We start from the raw sequence: 27,129 nt of genomic DNA, 5'->3' as shown, positions 1-27,129 counted from the left end.
TGTTTTGCTTATTTTTTTAAAAATAAAGATGACCTGGATTCCTTAAGTTTTGGCTTTTTATAGTCTACTCATAAATTGTGTTATTTAAATTCAATAAATTATTTAATTTATTTCTTTACGCACATTACAAATATAAATTCCTTTTGGTATTTCACCTTAAACTATTTAAAAATTATAGGTTTGCAATTTACAAGGATTTAATATGTACTTATTAATATGTATTTATTCAAAACTATTAAGCACAAGTAGAATATAATGACTAAATAAAAATATAATCAATTCTGTCACATTCTCATTGTAGTTTTCCAGTTTTCTGATTGGTGAAGTTTTTCTCTGTGATTATTTATTGCACAAGTTTCTCTACAGCCGTTGGCAACAAATCTAAGTGTATATCTCTCTCTGAATTCTCGTTTTCTATGTATGTCTAGTAAACTATTTGTTATATCAGAGATACACAATGATTAAATTATTTTCGCTTAAACAACAAAGAAAGGATGGAGAATCTCCTGCTAAGGCAAATACTCAGAAGCGAGCGTCAGCTGCTCAATTAAGAATTACTAAAGGTAAACAATCTTCTATCTCTTTATGAAGCGGGAACAGCTTGTAAACACTTGGGTTTTCTTACCTTTTTTGTTTTGTTTTGAAATTGTAGCGGAGGATTATGATAATTTAATTTTTGTTGTGAGAATATTGTACATTTCTTTGAATTTTTCTTACTTTCGTTATAAATGAAAAGCAGGAATTTTCTATTTCCCTTCTGAAATTTCTCATTTCATGTGTTCTTATGTTAATTTTGTGCAATACCTTTGGCTTTGTAGAATTCAAAAATAGAAGATGTTATAAGTATGGAGCTGTGGAAATTTTTTCTGTAGCATTTGTTAATGAATAAGTTTTGACAGATTGTGTTAAAGTGCAATATTGGTGGTTTGTTTTCTGTTACTCTTTCAAAAAATTTTTTTGCTGTCACATGAATAATCTTGCCATGGATATTATTTTAGATGTTTTATCAGGAAGTCCATAGCATAAAATCTTGAAAATGAATTGTTGAATATTTTTTTAAAAAAGTGAGATGTTATAAGATTTTACTTGTGAGATATTAGGTACTAATCATAATTCCTCTTAAATTGTAAATGCCCCTTGAAAAATAGATTTTATTGAAATTTAAAAAGTAGATGCAAAAAAAAAAAATTGTATTTTCTGATAATTCTTATATTATTTTGGAAAGACCTGTTGTTATGTTTATGAATTGTTTTCTGTATAAAGAATTTTCAAAATTCTGACATGACGTTAAGGTTTAATATTTAGAAACAATCAATTAAATGTTTTGAAAGAAGATATAGGCCAGGATCCTGGCCTAGAGGTAGCATGTCTTCCCAGCGGTCCAGGCATAGTTGCTCTTCCCCGTGTTCTATCTGTGAGGTGTGTAAAAGAGATCCCTTGTGAAAAGGGGTTGTTCAAACAATTTTGTGAGTGCCATCTTCATATGAGCTAGAAGTGAGACTTCTGCCTTCGGTTGCTCACGGGCTTTTACGCTCAGAAGCTATTGCAGAAAAACTCGGCTTAAATTGCTGACTTCATTAGCGGGCTTGTCTATGACAAGTGCATACATAATAACAACAAAAGAAGATATCCAGTGAAATTAGATAAATATAACTGCACTACAATAACATTCATCTTTAAATATTTATCATACTTTTGGTACTAAAGGTGATCAAATATTTTTTTTTTTTATTCTTGATTAAAGATTTATTAGGTGTGCTTGTTCAAATTTGAATGAAAATGTGGTTTTTGTGGTAATATTTCTTTTTTTTTTTTTTTCCAAATTCCTTGAAAATATGTGCATATGAAACAATGTTCTGTTGTCTTTTAAAACAATGTTTCAAATCTGTGGTTATACTTCTAGTTCTGCTAATATCATATCTTTTAGACTTGTTTAAATAAATTATTGGAATACAAAATCGTTAACTTTTTTTAAATATGAACGCACAGAACCAGGATAACATAGGAAATTAAAAATATTTACTTATTAAGAAAAAATAACTAAAACATTCTGTTTGAAAAATGGTTTGTATGAGTATAGTGTTTTCATAATGACTTTTTTTTCTGTTCAAGTACTAATTACTGAAAGGAAAATATCATAAAAATTGTATTAGAATACTAATCTTTTTTTAGCAATAAAAAGAACTTTAATGTAAAGTTTCAGTTTATTTCTAATGTAAAAATAAATGTTTTTTGTACTTGTTTTGAAGATATATCTCAATCAATTGTTTATTATTCATTTAAAAAAAAACTGTTAAGAAAAATTACATTTTTTTTTTTTTTTTTTTTTTTCCCCTTCTCAGTATTGAATGGGATTAGAGAAGAGAACATTATTTCTTCTGTAATACATAATGAAAGGTTTGACAAAATATTTTAAATTAAATCCTACACAATTTTTTCATTATTTAATTGTAACCAGTACATTTACTTTTTTAGTGGTGTAGCTAGAAGTGTTTTTTAATACCATAAGGGAGAATGAATTTTTAAAGTATTAGATATAAAATTAATTAATAACTATCTAATTGTGCCTACCTTATTAATAGTAATAATTTAGTCCTGTCAACTTTTTTTTAACATTATATTATCGCAATAAAAGAAAATATTTTAAATTATACTTGTACAATAAATATAAAGTATGCTTATTAGTTATATTCGCAAAATCTGGAAATAACTGGGTAAAATTGATTCAGTTATTGAAGCTGGGATGCTATCGATGTTTTATTTTATATCTCATGGAAGGTATGTGTATGTGCCTCCATTAGTTATGTATTTGCTTTTCGTATGAAATAGAAATTGATATAGTGGCTTTGTCTGTGGAATGCTATCATGTTTTCTTTTGGAAATGAATGTACTGTGAAGTAGTGTTTTTTTAGCTTTCTCTTGGAAGATGAAGAGTAATAGTGGAGCATACAACCATTGATGATATATCTAGGGATAATAAGCTTTTACAGAAAATAAATATTGGAAGAATTAACAAGTTATTGGGTATGGGGTCTAGTTCTTTGGGGTTGCCAATTATTTTAAATATTTAGATATAATAATTTCACATTCTGAAAATAATATTTCCTAATAATTCAAACTTAGATTTCACTTTCCCTTGCTAGTCTTCTCGTGCTGAAAACCAAAAATGCTTCCTCTGCAAAATTCCATTCTGAAGGTATAAAAGTTTAAAATACTTTCTCACTATCGCCTCCTGCTTTCTTCCTTCCTCTGCTAGTTATGACTGACATAAAAGAAATCTCGATAAGGAATAAAAATTGCTCTTAGTTAAAAAAAATTCATGTTTTCTACTCCTTAAGTCAAGAAATGTTTTACTTAGATGTTAAAACAATTAGTGCAGTAAACAGCATTTTAGGTTACGGGTGCTTTGGAACATGAAAAAATATTTTTATTCATTTGAGAAAGAATTGTCTCTGCTTACCTTCTCAGTTCACTGGAGATCACTTATACCCTGGATTCGTAGAAAGAATGTGATTTTGTATGTGAGAAAAAATTATTTTCTCAGGAGATAGATGCAGTACAGATTAACCCAGATTTAACCATTAAAAATATTTAAGTATGTTAATTTATGTAACCATTAATATTCCATCTAATTCTTCCTAAAAAGAAAATGTTTCTCAAGTATTAATTTCGTCATTTTTACATTTTGTTGCTTGAGGAAAATGACATGTAAACAAACAGTTTAGATAATTCTATAAATTAAAAATATTGATATCCACTTTTCTTGCGCATCTGAGTGCAACTCCTTCAAAATAAGATTAAGTAATTTTTTAAAGTATTAATGAAATTAATGAATTATTGGTAAAGCAACCCATCCAAATAGTGCATATTTCCAAACTTAGTTAATAGCTTCCAGTGGTAGAAGTGCATATTTTTATAAAACTAAAACTGAGTCATAAGTAACTATTAATATATTTAAAAAAAATATATATATAGGAAAAAAAAGCAAAATTTATGAAATGCCAGTCCATTTATTTACCCTCCTTTAAGAATCGATCCATTTAGAATGATTTCTTCATGGAGGGGCGATTTTTGATTATTTCCTGTGATTCTGCTATTCGAAGAAAAAAGAATTGATCAAATAAATTTTTAGAAATGTTTTGCTGCTTCTGTACAGTACTCTGTTGATTTGTATTATGATTGCCTCTCTTTGCTTGAATGCAGACCACAGAGCTCATGTCCGTTTTGGTCAGACTTGATTGAAACTTGTATTCATTGAAATACATTTTCATTATGGTGTATTGTATCATGAAATCTGCTTAAATTTGAAAAACATTTTTAAGCACCTTAAATTGCTTAATTTTGAAAAAGCTCCTGCAAAAAAAGCTTTTTTTTTTTTTTTTGAAAATGCAAAAATTTTGTTTTTATTGTATACAATAAATCAAAAACATAATCACAAATCTTTGTTTACAGAGTGAATTTAAAAAAGTATACTGGTTGTATCTACTTGATTTATCAAGAAAGAAAACCAATGCAAAGGAATAATTTCAGAAAGAAAGGTGTCAATTAGGGATTGCAATACCGGACCAAAATTTCAATACCGGTATTCGGTATTTTTTAAATCTTGATACCGGTTTTAATACCGGTATTAGAAATTTTAGAAAAAGAAATAAAACACAGGTATTTCTTTGTTTTATTTGCCAGTTTTGTTAGAGAGTGTAAATATCACAAAAAATAATTTGTAACTTATAAATTATAACAGTATATATTCACAAAAAAGTAAAGAAACATCTTATTTATTTAAATCACAAAAAAAGTGTAAATATCACTATTCAGTCTGTGGTACTATTACAAATTTTTGAAATGTGATCTTAAAAAACATAATGCATCGATTGTACTGTCATTAAGCCTAAAAAGTAATTTTGTGTAAAAATTATCAGCTGTCGAAAACGCTCTTTCGGCATCTACGCTAGTTGGTGGTACTGTTAGCAATGCGCAATATACTTTTTCCAAGTATTTACCTCTAAATCGTCTTCAAATAAAACGATTTCTTGTCGAATGGTTTTGGATATAGCTGATTTCTGCATTGTATTTTGGTTTGTTGAAATTTTCTTATTTATCGCTAAATCTAATTTTTGTTCAAGAGACTTTAACTATCGACAGTAGTGACATTATAATCTTCGATAATTGAACCGAATTCTGAATGTGGATAGGTTTGTGGAAAAAAATTTTTAAGAAACTTTACTCTAACTTAATCAGATTTGAATTGGTTATTTTCTTTTCTTCTTTTCATTTTCATTTTTAAAACCATTATTATTGTGTAAATACCATAAAACATTTTCTATTTCGATATGCCTTTCTTTTGTGCGATTTTTCAACGTAATATATAATTCTTCAGATTGTGATGCGTGCTGTTCTTTCAGTGACTGCAACATGAAATTTATTGTTGCATTAGCTGTTCATAAATTAGAATCTCTCCGACATAATGCCTTAATAGTCAGTTTTATTGGAAGTAGAGCTGATATAGTTCTGGATATTAAGTCGAATTCACAATCTGAAAAATTAATTTACAGGTTTAAGTCGATTATTGCTTTTGGGATTGGATTTCCCAGTTTCGAAAATCGTTCCATCATTAGGAGTAAACTGTACCAACGTGTTTTAGAATCTAATATTAACATATATTCTGTTAACATATATTCTACATATAACATTAACAGTTATATATAACATATAACTGTTTTATTTTCAGTTAGTATATATTTTAGTAATATATCCTTTTTATAGGGGAACGTTTAAATATCTTAACAATTTTTCGAACTTTATAAATTATAGGAAGAAATTCTTGATGGGTTAATATTTCATCCCCATTAGCAATATCTGAAATGATATACTGAAAGGGTTTCACTGTACTCTCTTGAAATATAATTCATTACAGTGCATAATTATGATAGTGAATTGTGTAGTATCTAATGTAATGAAATTTCGGCTTGAAACTGTAGGTTTACAGTAATTATCTTAGCAAATTTTAAGTTCTATAATATATATATATAATATAATCAGTTGCTAAAACAATTGAGAGTACATCTTACTTTTCCTTCATAAATCCGACTTTCAATATAAATAACACATTAACGAGAAGTGCAAACATATTTTTATTTTTACACATAATAAATGGTTTAATTTAAAGTAAAAACAAAGAACAATCAATAAAAAATTGAAAAATTTCAGAAGCATTTTAAATAAACATATGCAGATTTTTATCTCAAAAAAAATTGAGAATACACCAATGAAATTTTTGTAATATTTCGCATAGAAAGAAAGAGTATTTAGTTGCATGTATTTTGGCTTTTATAATGGCCTTCAACAAATAAATCAGTTATCAAAAATATGCTTTTCTCTAGAAAAATTCTGATCACTTTTTTTTCATACTTTATTTTAAATTGATGTTTTATTCACGTTTGTCCAATTTCACACTTGGTCCTTTCACTGGAAAAATTTTATGCATGTTAAAACTAAAGAGATCCATCATGGTTTTACTCTTTGTTTCAATAGTTATCTATGTTCCTGCTAAAGGATTTATGCTGATTTAGTCTTAATGATTGTCAGTTCAGATTGAACTTCATGATCGGGAAATTGTAAATTGGATCCCACATTAGGTTTCTTACAAAACTTTTTACCATAGGAAACTTTTGCAAAAAGTCAGTTTTGTAAAAATTTGATTTCCATTGCTTTTAATTAACTTTTTGATGCTTAATTCTTTAAGTAAATGCCTTTTTAATAATACATTCTCTAAAAATATAAATTATTTAATTAAGTTAAGCAATGTTTTTTATATTAAATGCAGCTTTAGTAAAATGTAAATTATTTTAGAGAACTGGACATCTCAAGGTAAGTTAAAAAAGTTTTGAAAAATGCTAAAAACAACCAAGGGGCTAGTTAGAAAATTCTATAATGTATTGATAGTTTCCTTAATAGTGCCATTATTCCATCCTATGTCGATAGTGCCCCATAAATATTCAGAAATATTTAAATGTGCATGTCAGAACATAATTTAATGATTATCAAAGTCCTTTGCTCAGTGGGAAAAAAAATTTATCCAATTCTTAAACAGTGATGTTTTACTAATTGTGTTAAGTTTTTTTTTGGGGGGGGGGGTGTATAAAACTGTTTGGCTATTTTTAAAAAAAGATTTAACTACAACAACTTTTCCTATTTTATCTAAGATTTTTTCTGCAATCAATGCATTTCAATCCATTAATATCTTTATGCCATATTTGAGATTTTTAAAGAATCAATTTTAATTTTTAAGTTTTGGTGTAAACATGATGTAAATTTTTGTTGATCCTGCATTCTTAAATTTTTTAGTAATGCTATGCTTATACATCAATATAGATATTTTCAGAAATGATATATTTATCCATATTAACTTGTAAGTATGCTAATTTTAAGAAATGTTGAAAAGGTTAACAGATTTTCATTGTTAATCTAATAAAAGGCAATTTCATCTTTTAGTATAATAATAGTTTACAGAATGATTTCTTTATCATATTAATGTGACATTCTTTTATTTTACTATTGAAGACTTTATATAAATACAGAAATAAACATGAAAATTTTAAGAAATACATATTTAAAATTATATAAATAAATAAAAAATGCATTATTAGAAAACATTCTATGCTTAGAAAATATATGGTCTTTGTGCATGCATGTTCAAAAGTGCTTTTTGTCAAAGATGCTTAAAAGGTGCTCAATTTTTGTAGCAATTTCTCATGATGCACTCTTTTCAAGAGTCAGTTTTTAAGCAATTTGCTACTGACATTTAACTATAAAGTCATTGGTATTTCAACAAACATTTTTCTGTTCTTTAAGGGTTTTATAAAATTAATATATGTGATTATGTTCAAATCTAATTGAAATAATAAATTGTTACAAGTCTGTTGTAAAGTTTATGGTTTTGCTTCATATTATTTTATCTATTGCATTTGAATTTTTATCCATTTATAGTTATCTTGTTGTATTTTTGCATATTGAATATTTGTTTCAAACCATGAGTAGTGATCAGTTAAGTTTTTAAAATTATTTAAATATATTTAGTTGCTCCTCCATTTTCTTAGAATTTTGTGGTAGCTGGAGCCCTGCTATCATACAAGGTTTACAGAAGGGGAAAATTGTAATAATTCCAATTTATCCACTATCTAAAAATAATTATTTTCTTATCAGTTTAACTCGAGTTTTACTGAAACTTTTAACTTCTGAGTTTTGTGGACTCGTATTTTTCTATAATGTCCTCCTCATGCTGTCAACTGAAACTATCTCACGATTTCTATTTTCTGCCTTCCACTTTGGATTATATGTCTAGCTAGTTGTGACACTTATAAAGAAATCTTGATAAAAGATAAAAATTGTATTAAGTAACATTATAAAGAATAAATTGTTATAGAAATCCATGCTTGCTTCTCCTTAAATTAAAGAATTTTTTACATAGATGTGAAAACAAATAATGTGTCGAACAATATTTTGATCTTAACAAAAAGCTGAAATTGCAAAAATTAATGTTTATAAAGGGATTAAATTGTCACTAATCTTTAATTTGGACTATTTTTAAAATTGTATTTAAGGCAATGATGCATTATTTGATTATCTAAATTCTGGGGGGTTGAATAATTGAAATAAATAGGCTGTTACTGAAACTGTGTTTAAATGTAAATGATTACCTCTTATTGAGTTCTAAGAAAAATCACATTTATGTTTTCTCTCTTTTATCTGAAGTTTCTTGCTCTATTTCTCTTTTGTAAAAACTATCTTAGTACTATGATTTTTCAGAAAATCTAGATAAATTTGTGGGAGATCAGCTTTTTGAATGTATTATTACACATATGGTTTCAATGTGGTTGACAGTTAAAGCATTTAAATATTTTAATTGTAGTTGCTTTTAAAATATAGGTGCCGAAATTATCTTATAATATGGTGATTTTTTTTTTTAAGTTATTTTTAACTTTGTTGAGCTTTTAGCTTATTTGTATTTTATCTTTTTAGAAAATACTATTTTTTAGAGTATAAAAATCTTAATGTCATAATTTTGACATTCTGGGGGGGGGATGAAAAGGTTGTATCAAATATGATTTTAAACAAATATTATAATATTTAAGTATGAAAGTATTTTCTGTATGTATTTAATTCTATTATTTTGATAAATAAGTTACGATTCTGATTTTTAAGCTTCTCTCTAAAATGCTTATGGTATGACTGATAAAATCTGCATTTCCTTCTGTTTTTCACTTGCATGTTCACAAAATAATTAAAATGATCTTTAATTGTTAAAATGCATTCAAGATATTAGATTTTAAATACAAAGTGCTCATCAGTAATGTCTGGACAAGTAGAGAGCTGGGAGTAGAGAATTTTTTATATGTTACCTAATTTTTTTCATTTTGTTTGCTTGGAATTTTGATTTTGATGGTGTTTGGCTTCAATTATCTTTATGGTTTCTTCGGCTATGCAATTTTAACTTCAATGTGAGGCAAGCATTTAATCCGTAATAATTCCAAAGCATTGTGCATGATCTGTTCATTGAATCCATGCATTTACCTCCCTGTTGTAAGCAATTCATTATACATTTGTGTCATATTAAAAATTCACTTCAACCTAGTTTTTTATCTGATAATTATTATAAAAATATTCATTTTATGTAACGGGAAAAATAAAAAAATATTTAGATGTTTTTAATCTTTTTTAAATTTGGAATATACTTTTTACTTTTTAACCTTTTCTACATTTTTTTTAATTGGCCATAAAAACAAGGTAAGTAATGTGAAAAGGAAATATTAGAGAATTGTGGCAGTGAAGTCAAAATAACTAGCAGTTGATTAATTTAAAAATCTTTCCCCGCTGCTATAAACCAACATTTTCAAATGAAAGCCAAACAGTCTGTTGTTTAAACTCTTCATATTCTAAAGAATTAGAATTCCTTAAAAAATTTAGTGAACACTGATACATTGTCAGTTAGATGTGAAGGTTTCAATTTAAGAAATGAGATTTATCATCTGATCTGATATGTCACCCTAATTATAGGTTAATTAGTAGCTGTAAAATGCTTTTAGGATATTTTACAGATTTCAGAATAAATGTAATTTTACTCCTAAGGAATACATTATGGCTTAAAAAAACAATATGTAATGGTCCAGATAATTCAGTCATTGACAGAGATGATTAATTAATTATTGAATTGATGCAATTGACACTATTTTTTTATATTTAAGATTGCATATTATATCTTTTGTATGAATATTAGCCGGAAATTTAATGTTTGTTAATTTTTATAAATAAATATATATTCGTCTGTTTTAATCTTTTTCTTTTCTGCTGCAATAAATTTTAGTGAAATGCAGAATTTCATTTAATTTGAATGCAGTGAAGTTTTGAATAAAGAAATCCAATTAAAAATATTTTTTCAGATTAAAATTATAATGTTATGATATTATTCAAAAATATTATAATGTAAGGAAAAGAAGCTATCAGTATTTCAGTATACAATGTCTGCTGCATTTATGATTTAATAAATGAAATATTGATTAAATATATTTTTTTATAATAATAAGTGTATGAAATCTCTTCTATGTTAGTTTTAGACTAAGTTTTTGTGGGGGTAAGATATGTACTTTTTCAAAGATTTTACCATTGTGTTTTTATATCTTACTTATCTTGGTTATGCTTTACTTACAATTGACAATATTGCAAATTTAACTGAGATTTTTATGTGAGCAATTTACTTTTAATGTTTTTGGTTGATTTAAATTTTTGTTTATTTTCTGTGTGATAAAGAAACTTTATTTTTATATTCTACTATATTTGGAAAATTACACACTAGGCAACAGGTAAATAGATCATTGAAGTTGTAGGTATTTATAAAATAATAAATAGTTATAATTTTTGCCATAAAAAATTTTAATGAAATAATTTTTTAATATAAAAACTGATTCATTTTCTTGATATTTTGGATTCAGAAATGTAAAGCATTTGTGTTAAGGTTGTATTACTAAAATAGCCTTAGCTTTATTTTTTACCATATTTGTTTAGTGATAAAAGTTAATATGAAATCAGAAATTAATTTTATGTTGTTTTGCCATATCAATTAACATTGACCAGTCACAGTATTAAAATTCCTATTGTTTAATGTTAAAAATTAAAAGCATCTCGTCAATTTTTTTTCCAAATTTATTTCTATTTTGATAAATTTAAGGCATTTTATTAAATCTTTTTGTGCAGAAAAAAAAATGCAATTTCTATTTTTCAAATTATAGTGTAAAAACTTTTAGGAGTAATTTTTGTCACGATATATCAAGATTAATTTTTAAAAACTTGAATCCAAAGTTTGAATTTGAGAAACAAACATTTATTATGTTTGTTAAAAAAAAATTGTTGAAGATAAATATTATTTTTTCTGCAAAGAAATGGCTTAATGCAGCCAAGTAATAAACAAATCAAGCTATAGCTTACTGACATTGGTTGCCCACTTATTTCTTCTTTGTGAGTGTTATAATCTGCATCTTAGGAAAATATTATTTGATTGCTCATATTGCATAGTGATACAGAAATTGCAAATGCACGTATTAATGCACCATGAAAGCAGAGCCATAAAATACATCTTCAGTAAAAAATTTCTACTTTTTTGTACTGTGTAGTAATATGTCCCTAGCAAATGTATGCATTGATGCGCCATAAAAAACTTGTTACTGTGCATACCGCACCATGAAGGATTTACCAGAGAGAGCCATGGGGAGATTAGCAGTAGATTCTGTATTTTCAAGATTTATCTTTAAAATATTCTTTCATCTTCTATATTTCGTAGAATGCCTAATTTTTTGTGATTGTTTTAAAGAAATAGTTTTTTTTTTTCAAATATTTTTTGTGTATAATACAGATTTTGATAGCTTTAGATGAAACTGAAGTCAACTTTTTATTCTTAAAGCTGCATTTTTCATTCAAAGATTCAACAGTTTGAATGCTTTTTTCTTTCTTTTGTGTAAATTACATGCAAAAATAATCTTGTTAATATTTTTTTGTGTTTTAACTTATGTTGTTTATTATGAAAAATTTAGGTTTATGCATTGCAGTGAAAGTTTTTCATAATTAAATATTATATATAACTATAAATAGGTATACTATAAAAATCATCATTCGAGCCAAAGACTGTGCCAATTTGAGGTGCTATGTTGACAGTTGGCTTCTTTGCTTTATGAAGTTGGTTGTAACAATTTTTGAAGAAAAATGAGTTAATTTAAAGTATTATTAGTTTAATTCTGGTTGTTAGTTCTAGTTAGATTGTAATTATTGCTATTAAAATAGCTCATAAATTTTTGAATAGTTGAATATGTATTAGTATCAATCTTCATAATTTATTGACTGGTCATCTTAAGCAAATTCTACCGAAATAGTTAAATATTGAGTGTCAATGTAAGAGCCTTAAACGACTATCATATAAGGCTCTTTCATGACCGAATGTGACATTTAATGTAATCATTATAGTATGCATTAAAAATTACTTATTTTAAGAAAATGCAGTAAAAGATTCAGAATATTTTATCAACTTATTTCTAATATGAGAAATTGGAAATTAGAATTTTAAATTTTCAAAAGATGTAAATAAATTATGTAATTAAACTATAGAACCATGATAGCTGTTGTATCTTTTGTACTGTTGAATATAAAATGTTGTCTTATTAGGATGCACTTTTTGAAATGCTTGTGAATTAAAATTTTGTTTTTCTTATTATATCTTTATTAGTTAAATTTTATTTGACTAAATTAGACTAAAATTTTGTTTAATATTGATTGTTACAATTATTTCATAAAAATAGCAGTTTAAATTTCAAAACTTAATTTTCAGTTATTTATAGAAAATTCCTTTATTAATATGTCATTTTTTCAGATATCAATGAGCTTAATCTTCCAAAAACATGCAAAATGGAGTTTCCTGAACCAGATGACCTTCTGAATTTTAAACTCATTATATCCCCGGATGAAGTATGTATGCATTTACTTTTGTTGATGCAAAGACTATGATGAAATGTAATTAAAGAATGTAAACAAAATATTTTAGAATTTTGAATTTATTGAAAACTTAACTTGTACAATGAGAATTTATTACTTGAAACTTATGTTGCAAAAATAACTTCTTTTTTTATTAGTGTTATTGACAGGAAATTGAAATTTAAGATAGCGATTTTTATATGTAGGCAGATGCAAAAAGGATTTTCTTTTAATGATTCTAACAATTTTGGAAACATTTTGTATTTAAAGCAAAACCTTCTAATTAAATTTCACTCTCCTAATTATTTAACCATTTAGTTTGTGGAATGGTTTTTTAAAAAGTGATTATATTTTAAGTATTTAATGAAGTTAGTTTTTTTAATATTAGATGAGGTTGTTATTCAGCAGCCACATTAAGTTTCCCACTTGACCTTTGGCTAGGTCAGGGTATTGCTCTTGCATTATATTTAAGCAATGCTATATTGATGAATAAAATTGGCTTACTCTTTAATTTGCCTTTTCTCGATGTAAAGAAACTTTACAATATTTCATACTTTTTTAATTAACGTGTCCTTGAAAAACTTAATTTGTCTTTTGTTTCTTTTAAAAGAAGCTATTTTTAAAGTGGTTTGAAATTTTTACTAAAATAGGTATATTATAATGTGTAAAAAGCAAACAATATGCCATGTACTGATAATGCTACTTATACAAGATTCCCACTATAATTGAAATCTCCTTGAATTTTATTTTGCTGTGCTTGAAACATGGCAAAAGTATTTGATTTTTTTTTTTTTTTTTTTTTTTTTTTGTTATGTCCTTGAAAAGTCCTTCAAAAATAAGCTAAATGTATTTCCATTTTTTTCGATTTACTGGCCGAAGAAACATGTCTAAAATTGTTGCTATGTGATTTTAGATGGAATTATAATATTTGATTTTCTAAAAAAAAAAAAAAAAAAAGAAGAGGAATTTAAATTTATCGTAAATTAACATATAATTAAATTTATCGTAAACTAATTTATTGTAAATCGTAAATTAACATTTTGTCACAGTTATTTAATCTAGATACATTTTTTGATGACTACACTCAGAAATCCTATTATTTAACAATTTTTGAAAACTAATCGCCCCTCAACAAGGGGGAAAAAAATCCTTCAAATTTTGCTTTCATCACTTTTTCTAGCAGTCAATCATTATTCTCAATAGAAATCGTAAAACAATATTTTTGGAATAAGAGGTTTTTGTTGTTGTCAGCCTGCGATTTTGAACAGATAGAAAAGTATTTAGTCATTTGTCGAAAAATAATGCTGATTTTAATCTAAAGTTTTTACTGAGTATTTCCACCTGTTTAACTCGTCCTTAAATAGAATTACAAAAAAAATTCTGAAATTTTAACTTTTTAAAATTTCTCCTTGGTATAAACTAAACTTAGTGGCATCACAGCCCATGTGGGCCAAGGCCTACAATGCTCATATCTGCTTTCTTGGCCAAGGGCATATAATTAAGCTATTTTAACATTTAATAGATCATTGTATAGGTCTTTTTAATATCTATAGCTTTTCAAGTTAAGCTTTTCCTCTCAGATTAATACCTTTTGTTTAAACATGAAAAACCAATTTTCCGACTTGCCCACTCTACCTCTAATTCAGTAACACATGGAGGTGTAAACTTAAAGGTCTGTTTTTGCATACCAACTCAACATCTTAAACCAATAAATCGGATGTCATGCATTTTTTTTTTTTTTGACACTTTTCATAACAATTTGATCAAACTGTTAATTTTACCTTAAGAAAGAGAGAGAAAAGTACTGCTAAAATGGGAGTACTGTCAATTTCTGATTTTCTTTCTGAAGAGAAAGGATAGAGGTTGCAGCAATTAGGACTATCCATCACATAAGGAAGGAATCTTCACCAGTTCCAGCAGCTAAAGATAATGTTGTTATGTCATTCATTTGGTCTTCACAATGCTTAGATGCAGAACTAAATTGGCCCCTGGAAGTATATTGAGAGTTATATACTTCTTGTAATTATGAGAGTTTATATAGTTCTTATAATTATGCATTTGCATATTTGTCATTGTTCTATACATTCAGGGTATTCTATTTAAGAGTCTGGTTGATCTTAATATATAGTCTGTTTGTTTTACATTCAAGGAGTCCTGGGGAGGGGGAATAGGAGGCTGAAATTAGATATGAGGCTTCAACTTTCATTCCATAGCCAAAGATAATTTACAAAACTTTTGTGTTCTGCTTGAAAATTGGTTTTGTGGTAGATTTTATCTATCTTAATAGATATAGTCCATTAGTAAGTGGGAAATTTTCGACATATAGAATGATGAATTTGCAACTTTATTAATAAATGTGGGTAATGGTTGCATGGAATTTCAAACCTCTTTTCATCTAATATGTATTATTTATTCTAAGGTTCACTAGCAAAAAGAGAGGATAATACTTCAAATTTTCAGAGAATGAGAAACTTTCCAAGAATTTTTAGAGAATCTAGTTGTCTAGAGTATGCAGCTGCTTCTGAGCGAGAAATCAGAGTGAAGAATAGTTGATATTATATGTTGAAAAGGGCACAGTTATAACACCAAAATCTAAATCATATCGATATTTTGCCTAATTGTGTCAAAGATTTTACTGTCAGGCTTTTTGTCATTGGTTAAAATTATTCAGCCATTTTTTACATTCGATTATATAGACTGTCTGCTCTTTACAATTTTTAGCACAGGATATGAAAAAGATAACTGGCTGCTTGAAAACTTTCAGTGTCATAAAAAATAATTATGTTCTTCAAGGTCTAAAAACTTTTAACTAACATTTTTTTTTTTTTTTTTTTTAATGAGCATTCCTCTGCTGATATCAGAAATGTTAATACTGAATTCTTTGGAAACAAAATGTTAAAGATTTACTTGTCAGAAAAAAAAAAATATTCGGAAAAACAGCCAACAGATTTGAAATATGAATTTCAAGACTTAGTGTGTACATTTGTAAAATTTTGCATAAGTTTCTTCTCAGTTATATACTTGCCAAAAGTATGAGTTTTAAACCAGAGGAGAATAATTCTTGAAGAAGAATGCATTCAACTTTGTATCGATTGCATCAGAATATGGTATGCTAAATCAATAAATGTATGATTTTGTCTTGGAAGCTATATAAAATGAATGTAGACACTGTATCCAAACGGTTTTACCAAAGAAAGTTTTCAGAAAACCAGAATAATTAATAAAAATTTTCGATGTTTTCAGCCTTTTTTTTTTTTTTTTTTTTTTTAGCCTAGTCACTTATCTAAAATAATTTTTAAATAGGAGTTGCAGTAACGGGCAAGAATTCAGATGTTTCTAATCCGAGGCTAATAAACTCACATGCACAAACGAGGTTATTTGGATATTTCGATTGTTTACTGTATACTAACTTTAAGAGGGCTTTTGAACTATCATAATCGTTAAGGTCCTGCTCTCTATAACCGTCTTGAAGTGGTGAAAATATTTGCCGACGAAACTCTAAATTTCTCGTCGACGAGAGACAAGGGTGGACATGCGGTTGCCGGGAAGGGGCAGTTGTCCCCCTGCTAATGCTGCCTCTGATACAACAGAATGAAAATTCTGTATTTCAAACTATAAAAAGAAATTTTCTAATTAAAAAACAAATCAGTCAAAATTAAAATTATAAAACAGCATTGGAATGCATGTTTAAAGACTTATTTTTTAAAAGTTTTGTGATAAGTTCTTACACTTCAGATGAGTGTTTTCTAATTGTGTGTTGCTCTCTCTCTTGTAAATTACACCATTTCTGTATATAAGCCTTTCTAATTGTTGTAATTTATGTCAAAATTGTTTTGATTGCATTTAAACTATCCTGTTGATTTGTTTTGTGGTGAATAGCATATAAGCCAGTTAACAACTCTTCTACCGGAACAATCGTTTTGGTATAATGGTTTAGTTACTGGATTGCTAACCACAAGGTCCCAGGTTCTATCCTTCGCGCTTCTCACACCGCTTCAGTTTTATCATTTTTGGCTTCATCTGTTAGTTCATTAAGTTTGTCAATTGAAACGCTAAATCGTTCCCTTTCATTGCTATAATGAAAGTCGTATCTTAAAAAATACAAATGAAACTTCACCTGATTAAAAAGCGCTCCCCCCCCCAAAAAAAAACATTTAATGAAAAACCATCTGTAGTATTCTTGATCATAGCGGCCTAATTAACTTAGAATCTCAAACTCTTACTGCACGATTGCTTTATCTTGATACTCTACAAACAAATTACTTCTTGGTAATTTAAACTAAAGATATCATGGATATTAGAAACTATGAAATGCCCTCTATAATATGTGATTTTTTTTTAATTTATTGATTCCGAAATCATGCTATTAAAATGAGCTGACAAATAATGAGACTACTGTATTTTGAAGATCCGTTTGTTAGCTCCCTTCTTGAAACATTTGCATGTTAACCATTTAGACAGCTTTTTATTATTTGATTATTTTAAAATTATCATCTGAATTTCATAATTTTTTCTTTGTATTCTAGGGATTTTATCGAGGTGGTTCTTTCACCTTCAGCTTTCGTGTTAGTCCAAATTATCCTCATGAACCTCCTAAAGTGAAATGTGAAACTATGGTTTATCATCCTAACATTGATTTAGATGGAAATGTCTGTTTAAATATATTAAGGTGAGTTTATGTTTGAAATATTTTTTGTATTTGCCAATTTATGATTAAAATTATTAGCAATAATCGTGTGATCCAGTGTGAGGATTCTAAGTGATCCTGATGAGTATTAAGTTCTCATTGCACAATAATAAAAAAAATCAGAAATAAATGCAAATAATTTTTGCATGGTGAGTTTAAAGATATCTTTTGAGTACATTCTTGGATGCTTAAAGCATTTATATACGTCATCATCATTTTAAAACATTTAAAATTTATTTCTCTCCATCAAAATTTCCTCATATTTAATTTTTAAAGCAACTGTGATTAATATTGGATTTTTTTATACTTGTAGTAGTTGATTGATGGTTAAAAATCGGCTTAGTATGTGTGATTATTATTATTTCTTTTTACTGTGCTCCTTTATGAAAATTAAATAGTAAAGCTTGAGAAATAAAGGCATTTGCTTAATATTTCGAAAATATATCTTAAATGTTCTTACAGAAAAGTAGCTTTAGCATGCAAGTATGAATCCTTTTGCCTCATTCTTGTTTTTGGTTGTGCATTAACAGATGATTATTTAGTGTATACCATGACCAATTCTAACTATTGTGCTTTAAAAGTTAATCATTCACCAACTTAAATATATATAATAAAGGTTATAGAAAAAATTGTGTTGTGAATGATGCATTATTCTAATTTAGTTAAAGATTTATTAGTTTTTGAAGGCTATTTATGTATTCTGTAAAAGACGACTTCATTCCGTATTTATCTTTTCTAACTTAAATTGCATTGTTAATGCACTTTAATTTTTTGATGTTTACTTTAATAATTTTCCCATCTTGGCTTGATAGGGATGAAACTAAGTTTAAAAATTACTCATTGGTTGACTTTTATTTTATTGTATTCAAGAAAAATGAGATTACTTACTCACAGAAATGCTATTACAATTTATAACTTTCTGTTTTATAATATATAGATAAAATAAAAATAAAGGTATAAATTAACCCACCTCCCCAGAAATTGGTATGAAAATGATAGCTTACCAGATGAAGCCAATTGTGTGTACTTTATATTGCTCATATACTATACACTCTTGTAAGATTATCATATCAAATTTAATATTTTGCAATGAAAACGATAAACATATTTTAAAAACTTAAATGGCTTTATTAAAATTACTTAATTCTGAATTTACATTAATAATTTTTATCAATATCTTTTGCATTTTGTATATTGATGCTAATTTTGTTGCACTGGGTTCAAAACGTTTCCAAGCATTTCCTAATTTTTAAGGTGGGGTGAGAATAATTATTGACATTGAGAGTATTAGAAAATTGTCTGATTGGGAACTTAATAAATATTTATTGATTCTCTTAATTTTCATTTAAGAGTTAAACTGGTTAATTTACTCACTTTAAAAAAATACAAACAAGCTCAATCCAATTGCTTGTTATTTTAGTTAATAAGTACTTAGAATTTTTATTTGAAAATTCAGATTCTTAGAAAATACAGAAGTCACATGATTAATAACTTATATTTTGAATTGATATATCAATAAAACCAGAGCCATTACAAATAAAATTATACATTTTGATTTCTGTTTTAAATTTTCTTTTGAGTATTATGTTTAATGTAGAGTGGATTGCCAAATCCCCCACCCCTTATATTATATTGGGATCTTCCTAAAATATTTGATACAATTTACTTATTCTCTTTTAAAATAATATAATATTATTTTAAATGCTGAGGGAATAGAACTCTAAAATTTTTCATTAAAGCAGCCCTAAAAAGTTCTCATGTCTGAATTTTTCTTCATTGTTTTGTTCATGAAACAGACTTACTCTTAAATGGCTTAGGCTGAAAAATCTTACCTCTAATGATATGATCATGTTTTTTTGTGCTCTGTACATAGTAGAAATTGATGTGTATTTAAAATATTATGTTTTCAAGAAGCAAATGAAAGTGTTATTAAGGTAAATTTAAATAAATCTCCTTTCTTACATTTCCATACTTTGTGACTCTTCTTTATACTTGAGTTTATTTCTCATGTGTTGTTGGTATTTTTTACAAATTTTAATCATTTATATTATATAGTTGTATGTGTTTATTATTAAATGCTTCATTATAAGTGCATATAAGCACAATAGATTTACTGAAATATTTTGTTTCCTTTTTCATTGTATTTTCATATTCATCTGTTGACCGCTCATTGCATATAAAAATGTTTTTTTGCAAATTTGCCTGTGCAGAAAATTACAGAAAAGTTGCATTTGTGTTAGAAAGGAAAGACATTTTTATTTTCTTAATATCCTTAGCTCATTAATTATTGCAATTATAATAGGCTAAGGATCTTATTTTGGCAATAAATAGTAATCTTTATCTTTTCAATGAGTCTGATTTTCATTTTTAGAGAGGATTGGAAACCAGTTTTAACTATCAATTCTATTGTTTATGGGCTGCAGTATTTATTTCTGGTAAGTGCTACATTTTTTTTACTATTATCTATGTAAAATGGTTTGAAAATTTAAGAAATCAATTGCCTTTTTCTTATAATGCAAGTAGTTGTTTCTGTTATTTTAACACCCCCAAATTAAAAGTATTAATTTTTTTTAAAGACTTAAATTAAAATTGAAGTCGTATGTTTTATCTTACTGCTATTCTTTATTGATTCTTCAGTGAATACTAATTATAAAAATGCATGAAGACACCAACAGTCTTGCAATTTCTGAAATTCTAGTTTCTAGATGTTGAATTATATTATTTGTCCTCTACTGAATTCATTTAAATCTTGATCTTAGCCTAAGATCAATTAAAAATAAATAAAACATTCCAGTTGATAGATTTCCATTTCTGTGATAGCCAGCGCTCTTTGCATACTACAAGCTTCTCTTAAGATTCAATGTTAGTAATTTTCATGTTTTGGCCAATTATAGTCGGATCAAATCACTATACTTTGAAGAATATTTTACTTCAATATTTTTTTAAGAAAATATGCTAATAACTATAAATTGTGTTTGAAACTGCTCAGATAGATCTGAAAAAAATGGAGATTTAAAACTGTTTTGGATGTTAATTTCTTAAAATTTTTCTATATTTGTTGTGTTTTGTCAAAGGGAAACATAAGTTAGTTTAGGTGTACTGGTAAATATCTCATGATATATGATTTCCTTTAAAATTCCAAGCAATCACTAGAAATTAATGGTATTAAGAACTATATAAATCTGATTGTTATTACAGTGTAGTTACATCACTTCATATTATGTTTAAAAATTGAAGCATTTAAACTTTTTTTTTTTTTTTTTTTTCTGAAATAGCCTTATATAATGTTTAAATGTTAGTATAAACAGTACGCGTACGCTATGTTATAATAATTTCTGCTCAGTTTAGTGAATTGAATACTATTTTAAATATCTACTCATTTTTTATATACTATCAAAAAAAAGAAAAAGTACTTTGCTATTTGTGCTTGTTTTCTTTCTTTCTTTTTTATTTCAAAATCATTTTCATTTCGTGCAGAAATGCTATGAAAAAATGAGTTCTGCAAATTATGGGAAACTTCAGTATTCAATGGCAAATAGTAATCTTCCTTGAAGTTAAAATTAGAAGGTGAAATTGTATTTTCCTAAATATATTATTTAAAAAACCATTTTGTAGTACCCAAGTTTGCTTCTTGCTCGTAAAGAAATATTTTAAAACTGGAAGAACATGAAATTTTTTGTTCATATCTTTTTTTGTTTTATGAAAAGGGATATGCAAATTAAAGCTGCACTTAAAAATTTCTTCAATTTAAATTGCAGAATACAAATTGCAGTTATCTGAAATCACACTGAAATGTTCATCATTATTATGATTGAAAATTTTTCGAACAATTTTGTTTCTATAAATTGAAATTGTTGAATTGTTTTGAATAAATGTTTTTGTGAATAAGTGTATCTAAAGTCACATTTCTGACTTCTGAAAATATTTTTATTAATTTTGAAGATTTTAACAATTTATTGATTTTAACTTGCCTAAAAGTTGTATTGATTTAGATTCATCCTTAATATAAAGATTGACTTCAAACATCTAGAAATTGATTTGATGTTAGTATAATTTATTTAATTAAAATTATTATTATCTAAGTTTGGATATGTAAGATTATTTTTTGGATTTGCAAGATTGTGTTCATGATTAAAAGGTATAAAATATGATACATTTTTAATGTGTTCATAAATATATAATAGCAGCAAATATTGATTTATTTTTATTTATTTATTTATTGCATTCTTTTGATAAAATAGGAACCCAATCCTGAAGATCCTTTGAACAAAGAAGCAGCTGAAGTATTGCAAAATAATCGAAGACTTTTTGAGCAAAATGTTCGAAAAGCCATGAATGGAGGCTATATAGGCTCAACTTGTTTTGAACGTTGTTTAAAATAATATAACTTTAAATTAAAGACATTTATCCTTTGAATTACTTTTGTTCTGAAATAAAATTTAAAAAAATTTGATAAACATACTTTCATATGCATGTGCAAATATCCGTTCACTTATATAATTTAATTTACCCTTTAGTGCTTATATTTTTCTTCAATTTCTTTGTATGATACTCATTTGATATACTCCAGGCCTTTGTTAAGTAATAATTTTCTGCATTATTCTTGTTCCCTTGTGGAAGAAAATTCTTGTTTCCGTTTGTATTGTTCTATGATTTTGCAGGAAACATTTCTATAAATCTAGCTATAATTTACCTGGAAATTGGAATAGTATGTGCTTCCAGTTAGAAAATGTGTGCATGGTGATTCAAGTGGTTTAGTATTTTATATAACAGTTAACTGATTATTATTATCAAACTTATTAACGTTGATGATAATTTCATTCTGAGCTCCCCAAAGCACAATAAAATCATTAGAATTAATTTTTTTCAGGTGTTAACGAATTTTCTGTAGTCAAGATAATAAGTACTTAATTTTTCTGTGAGCCCTCTTTGTGTTTTATTGAAAACTCTTGAAGTCTTGAATACTCTTTTTTTATCTCTTGAGAAACAACTTGTCATTTAACAACATAGAACATTTTTTTGCAGTCATAAGATCTTATTACAGGCTGCATCAAAATTCATACAATATGTTACAATTCTGTTAAAATAGCAGCAGTTTTCAGTTATTAGTACTTCAAGTGTAGATTGTTATGATATTCTTTGTAACTCATATTTACATTGGGAGTGCATTTCTTGAAATGATGTTTGAAAAATATTGATTGAGGAACCATTAGGGAAGAACATTTATATCATTTCACTGAATACTCTGCTTGTCAGAACTTGATGAAAAATGTCTCAATCTGGTGTACAGTATTTTGATGATTTGTCCTTGATGCATCTTATTGCAAGATTTTTATTTTCGATGGATTTGTTTTTGTACTTTTAATTTGGTGTTTTTCACAAAAGGAAATTATTTTAAGTTTAAAGTGGTTTTTTTTAAAGCTAGATTTACTTTATTGCATATAAAATAATGGATAGATTTCGGGCTTGGGGGGGGGACAGGATGTGTTTTTCAAATAACTTGTTTCTTTTGCTCAAATATCAGTCTGGTTGTTTGGATCTATACTCATTTGTTTCATTCTGCTGCTTTGATTTTTTTTTTCTTCTGAAAACTTAATTTTCTTATAAAATTCATTCTGATAGTATTTTTTTATTGAGTAAGTAATTAAGGAATCAATATTTTTAAAGCATTTTCCTAAGTTCTTGAATTTTGTGCATATCTTCCGAAGATTTATTAACCTGTAACATTTTAAGACCTTCACTTTAAAAGAAGTTTTAATAGTAGATGGTACATGCATACTGTGAATGACGTAATATTTTATTCGTTGTTGATTTTTCTTATCGTTTTAGTTTCAGTAAGAATGTTTAAAAGTCAGTTGTAAAGTATCGCAAGCATTCAACTAAAACCAATGTAATGAAACAGCCACTTATTGTATTAAATCCTGTTATTTACTGTCTATAACTTTTTCAATTGTTCTTGCATTTTATTTGATTTTACCTAATTCACTGTATTATCCAATTTTTTCAAATCTTGATTTACATATAAATGTTTATCAGGAATGTTTGTATTTCGATTTGATAGTTAACTGTGCAAATATTAAAGTATATCGTTAGGAAGTAGATTCTTAATATGTTCTGAAGTTGAAACGCCTTTCATTAAAATCTTTAGATATTTAGATTTAATTTTCCTAAATATATATAATTTGTTAAATGTGTGCATTTTCTAAATACATATTCTCATAGATTTTATATAACATTTGAAATGCGTTTGTTTTACCAATAGCTTCAAAATATTTTGATGAAACTACAATTAAGATCTGGCCTTTCTTTCTTTTTGTATGTGTGTGTAAAATCTATTTTAAAATATTATGATAGAAAGAGATGTTTGATTCCATTAAAATGTGCATATTACGTTTTATTATTATTATTATTATTATTATTCTTGTGAATCTGCATGAAATATCTTTGTCCGAAAGTATTTATTTCCCGCTTTTGGAAATATCAGTAATAATTGACTGCTTATATATATCTTGGGGCATATATCTTTCAGACCATTGGGGCATATATCTTTGACCATTGATGGTATTAAAAGTATACCATTGGGCCATATATCTTTGACCATTGGGGCATATATCTTTGACCACTGATGGTATTAAAAGTATACCATTGGGCCATATATCTTTGACCATTGGGGCATATATCTTTGACCACTGATGGTATTAAAAGTATACCATTGGGCCATATATCTTTGACCATTGGGGCATATATCTTTGACCACTGATGGTATTAAAAGTATACCATTGGGCCATATATCTTTGACCATTGATGGTATTAAAAGTATACCATTGGGGCATATATCTTTCAGACCATTGATGGTATTAAAAGAATGATGTGATTTAATATGTCTGTGTCTGTACGTATTTATAACCGATTATGATTATTAGGTATTTGTATGTAAATATATAAAGAGATTACTCAAATGCTAATTTTTAGCCAAATATAGAATGAGTTTTCCATGCTAATCTTTTAAATTTATTTCCTTCCCAATTATATGCTTAGTTTTCAATATTAATAGGCAAAATTTAAAGTTTATTGAATGAAAAATGGCTCTTAACATGTTATATTATTTAAGTTTTGTAGTTATATTTACCATAATATCATTTAAATATGAAATTATTAAAGGAAAAAGTAATTAATCAGTAAATATATATTTAAATTTTCTTATTATTACAATGTGTTTATAAACGTACATATATTATCAGCTTTAGAAATTTGACTTAAAAATAAGGGTCCTTTTAGTTTTATATCAGCGATTTTTTTAATGAAATAAATTTTATATTTAATTTGACAAATTCCTTCTACTGCTCAATTTTTCTGTGTTAAAATTGGTTATTGTATTTACTTGAATTTATTTTCCTTTGTGCTAAATAAGTACATCAAGAGGTGCTAGGAGAGATTCATTTTAGAAATTTACTAAATTTTAATTTATGGATTATAATAGTTAAACATTTGAATCATTTGCTTTGATAAGATTTTTACAACAGTGGTATTTTTTATTCATATTGTAAATTATTTTACTAATGATAACCATTCTACCAAAAAAAATTTAATTTCATAGAATTAAAAAAAATTCTTAGATTTTTCTAAAACTTATTTTTGTTTGTAGCATGTTACTGTTGCATCTAAATGTTTTCACTATTTGGCAAGCGTAGGAAAAACATTACTGTTGTCAGTTAACGAATTTTAATGCCTGTGTGATATAATGTGTGTTTTACTTTTTAATGTATCTTATATGCTGTGTGTTCTTGAAACTGTCCTAGTTTTAAAAAGAAACTAATTCATGAGATTGGTTGTTCATCTGTACAGAAGCATAAATTGAAAAGCTTTTTAGTAATTGTGTATCATTTGCCTATGTGTTATGAATTCATGCAGAATAAGGAATTACGAAGTTGATTGTGCTAACGGATGTTTATTTCTAACACCTGCAATAAATACTGTGATCATTCTTCTAATTCCTGATATCAATGATGCATGTATTCAAACAATTATTACACTTATGTACGTCTTTTCAAATCGTTTATGTGTATATAAAACTCAAAATAGGACTGCCAGAATTTTTGTTGAGACATGCATGTGAAATAATCATGTATAATGCTGTGATCATACCTATATATATTTTTTTTCTTTCTCGTTCATAAAAAAGCAAATTGTTTACAATTGCTTTATTGTAATGCTGTGTACTGTATCAAATTCTTATGTACATAGTTATTTTTTAATGACATGTAAAATGATTTTCTCAAGTTTAAGACTAGTTTATGCTGTGAAAAGTTGTTTCATTTTGTGCATTGAAGGTTAGTTGAACTTCTGCAAATAGATGTCAGTGTTGACTCGTATTCTTTAAAGGGATTATAAATCCAATTCTAACTTTTTTTTTGTTAAGAAATTAGATTTTAATCCACATGGTAAAGAAATTTCTTAACTACACTCATAATGTTTTCCTTTGAATAAAGTAAGTTTGCTTTTACACTATGCGTTAAATTTATTGTTTTTGGTGTGTTTCATTTCTGCCAAGATAAAATTGCTGTGATATATAGTAGTTTAACCGAGTTGAATAATTTGACATATGTAAACGTATTATTATCATCGTGGTGTTCGGAAAAAATATTAGTATTGCATACAGTGAACAATTTGTTTTACTTATTCAGTAGTTGCTTATAATCTTTCTCAATAACTTCGCACAGTCTTGATGATAGATTGATTTATCAAGTGTAATTAAACATTCTATATTAAGGAAGGACTTCTATTACTCTGAATATTTTTTGGATTCTAGAAAACAAAATTCGAATAGTTTCGAATTAAAATAATGTTGTTAATAATATAATACTTCGCAGAAAGCACATCCGAATGAAGACCAATGCTTAACAAAGAGTTGATGGAAATACACTCATCTTACTGCTTATCAACCCTCTGCGAGGTAAAATCGTCCAAAATGAAAGTTTCATTTGTGGACGATTCTGGATAGTCTCGAGTTGCTGAAATGAACTATAGTTAATTAAATTAATTTTCAAATATATATATTTCTTAAACGATACATTTAAATTTTTTTGCAATCCCCTCTGGACAATTGATCTATCGGAGAAAAATTTTCTTTTGCTTCAATTAATTATAATAAAAACTGCATGCCTGTATTTTTATTATTAATTAAATTATGCACGATTCAAAATGTTGAAGAGCATTTATTAATTGTAAATAGAGGTATCTCAAGGGAGGGAAAAAAGCCACAAAAGCAGTAAGACCTAGACTTGAGAATTCTGTCGAGACGTGCATTTACGAATTTTCTCATTGATGCATGCCTTTTTTTAATAGAGAAGAGGGGGATACGTTAAAATCACAAATTGTGGCAGTTGAGTTCCTAGAAGAGGAATTCGCAGACTAACTTTCTTTTAAATATA

General features: G+C 26.8%; 1 protein-coding gene across 1 annotated transcript; it reads left to right on the top strand.

Moving 5' to 3' along the window:
• The first annotated feature begins 380 nt into the window (after positions 1-380).
• Positions 381-26,201, top strand: LOC129960333 (NEDD8-conjugating enzyme Ubc12-like). Its single transcript, XM_056073705.1, has 5 exons — positions 381-563; positions 12,911-13,005; positions 17,538-17,680; positions 20,070-20,133; positions 21,940-26,201. The coding sequence occupies exons 1-5, from the start codon at positions 458-460 to the stop codon at positions 22,078-22,080; spliced, it is 549 nt and encodes a 182-aa protein (XP_055929680.1). The 5' UTR covers positions 381-457; the 3' UTR covers positions 22,081-26,201.
• Positions 26,202-27,129: the final 928 nt, after the last annotated feature.

Source organism: Argiope bruennichi, chromosome X2, assembly GCF_947563725.1.
Source record: "Argiope bruennichi chromosome X2, qqArgBrue1.1, whole genome shotgun sequence".
Taxonomy (NCBI): Eukaryota; Metazoa; Arthropoda; class Arachnida; order Araneae; family Araneidae; genus Argiope; species Argiope bruennichi.
This window is presented reverse-complemented; position numbering and strand designations above follow the sequence as displayed.

Coding starts and splice junctions, on each gene's coding strand:
- LOC129960333 (XM_056073705.1), top strand. CDS start 458: ATGATTAAATTATTTTCGCTTAAACAACAAAGAAAGGATGGAGAATCT. Junction 17,681..20,069: donor GTCTGTTTAAATATATTAAG/GTGAGTTTATGT, acceptor TTTCATTTTTAG/AGAGGATTGGAAACCAGTTT. Junction 20,134..21,939: donor GGCTGCAGTATTTATTTCTG/GTAAGTGCTACA, acceptor TTGATAAAATAG/GAACCCAATCCTGAAGATCC.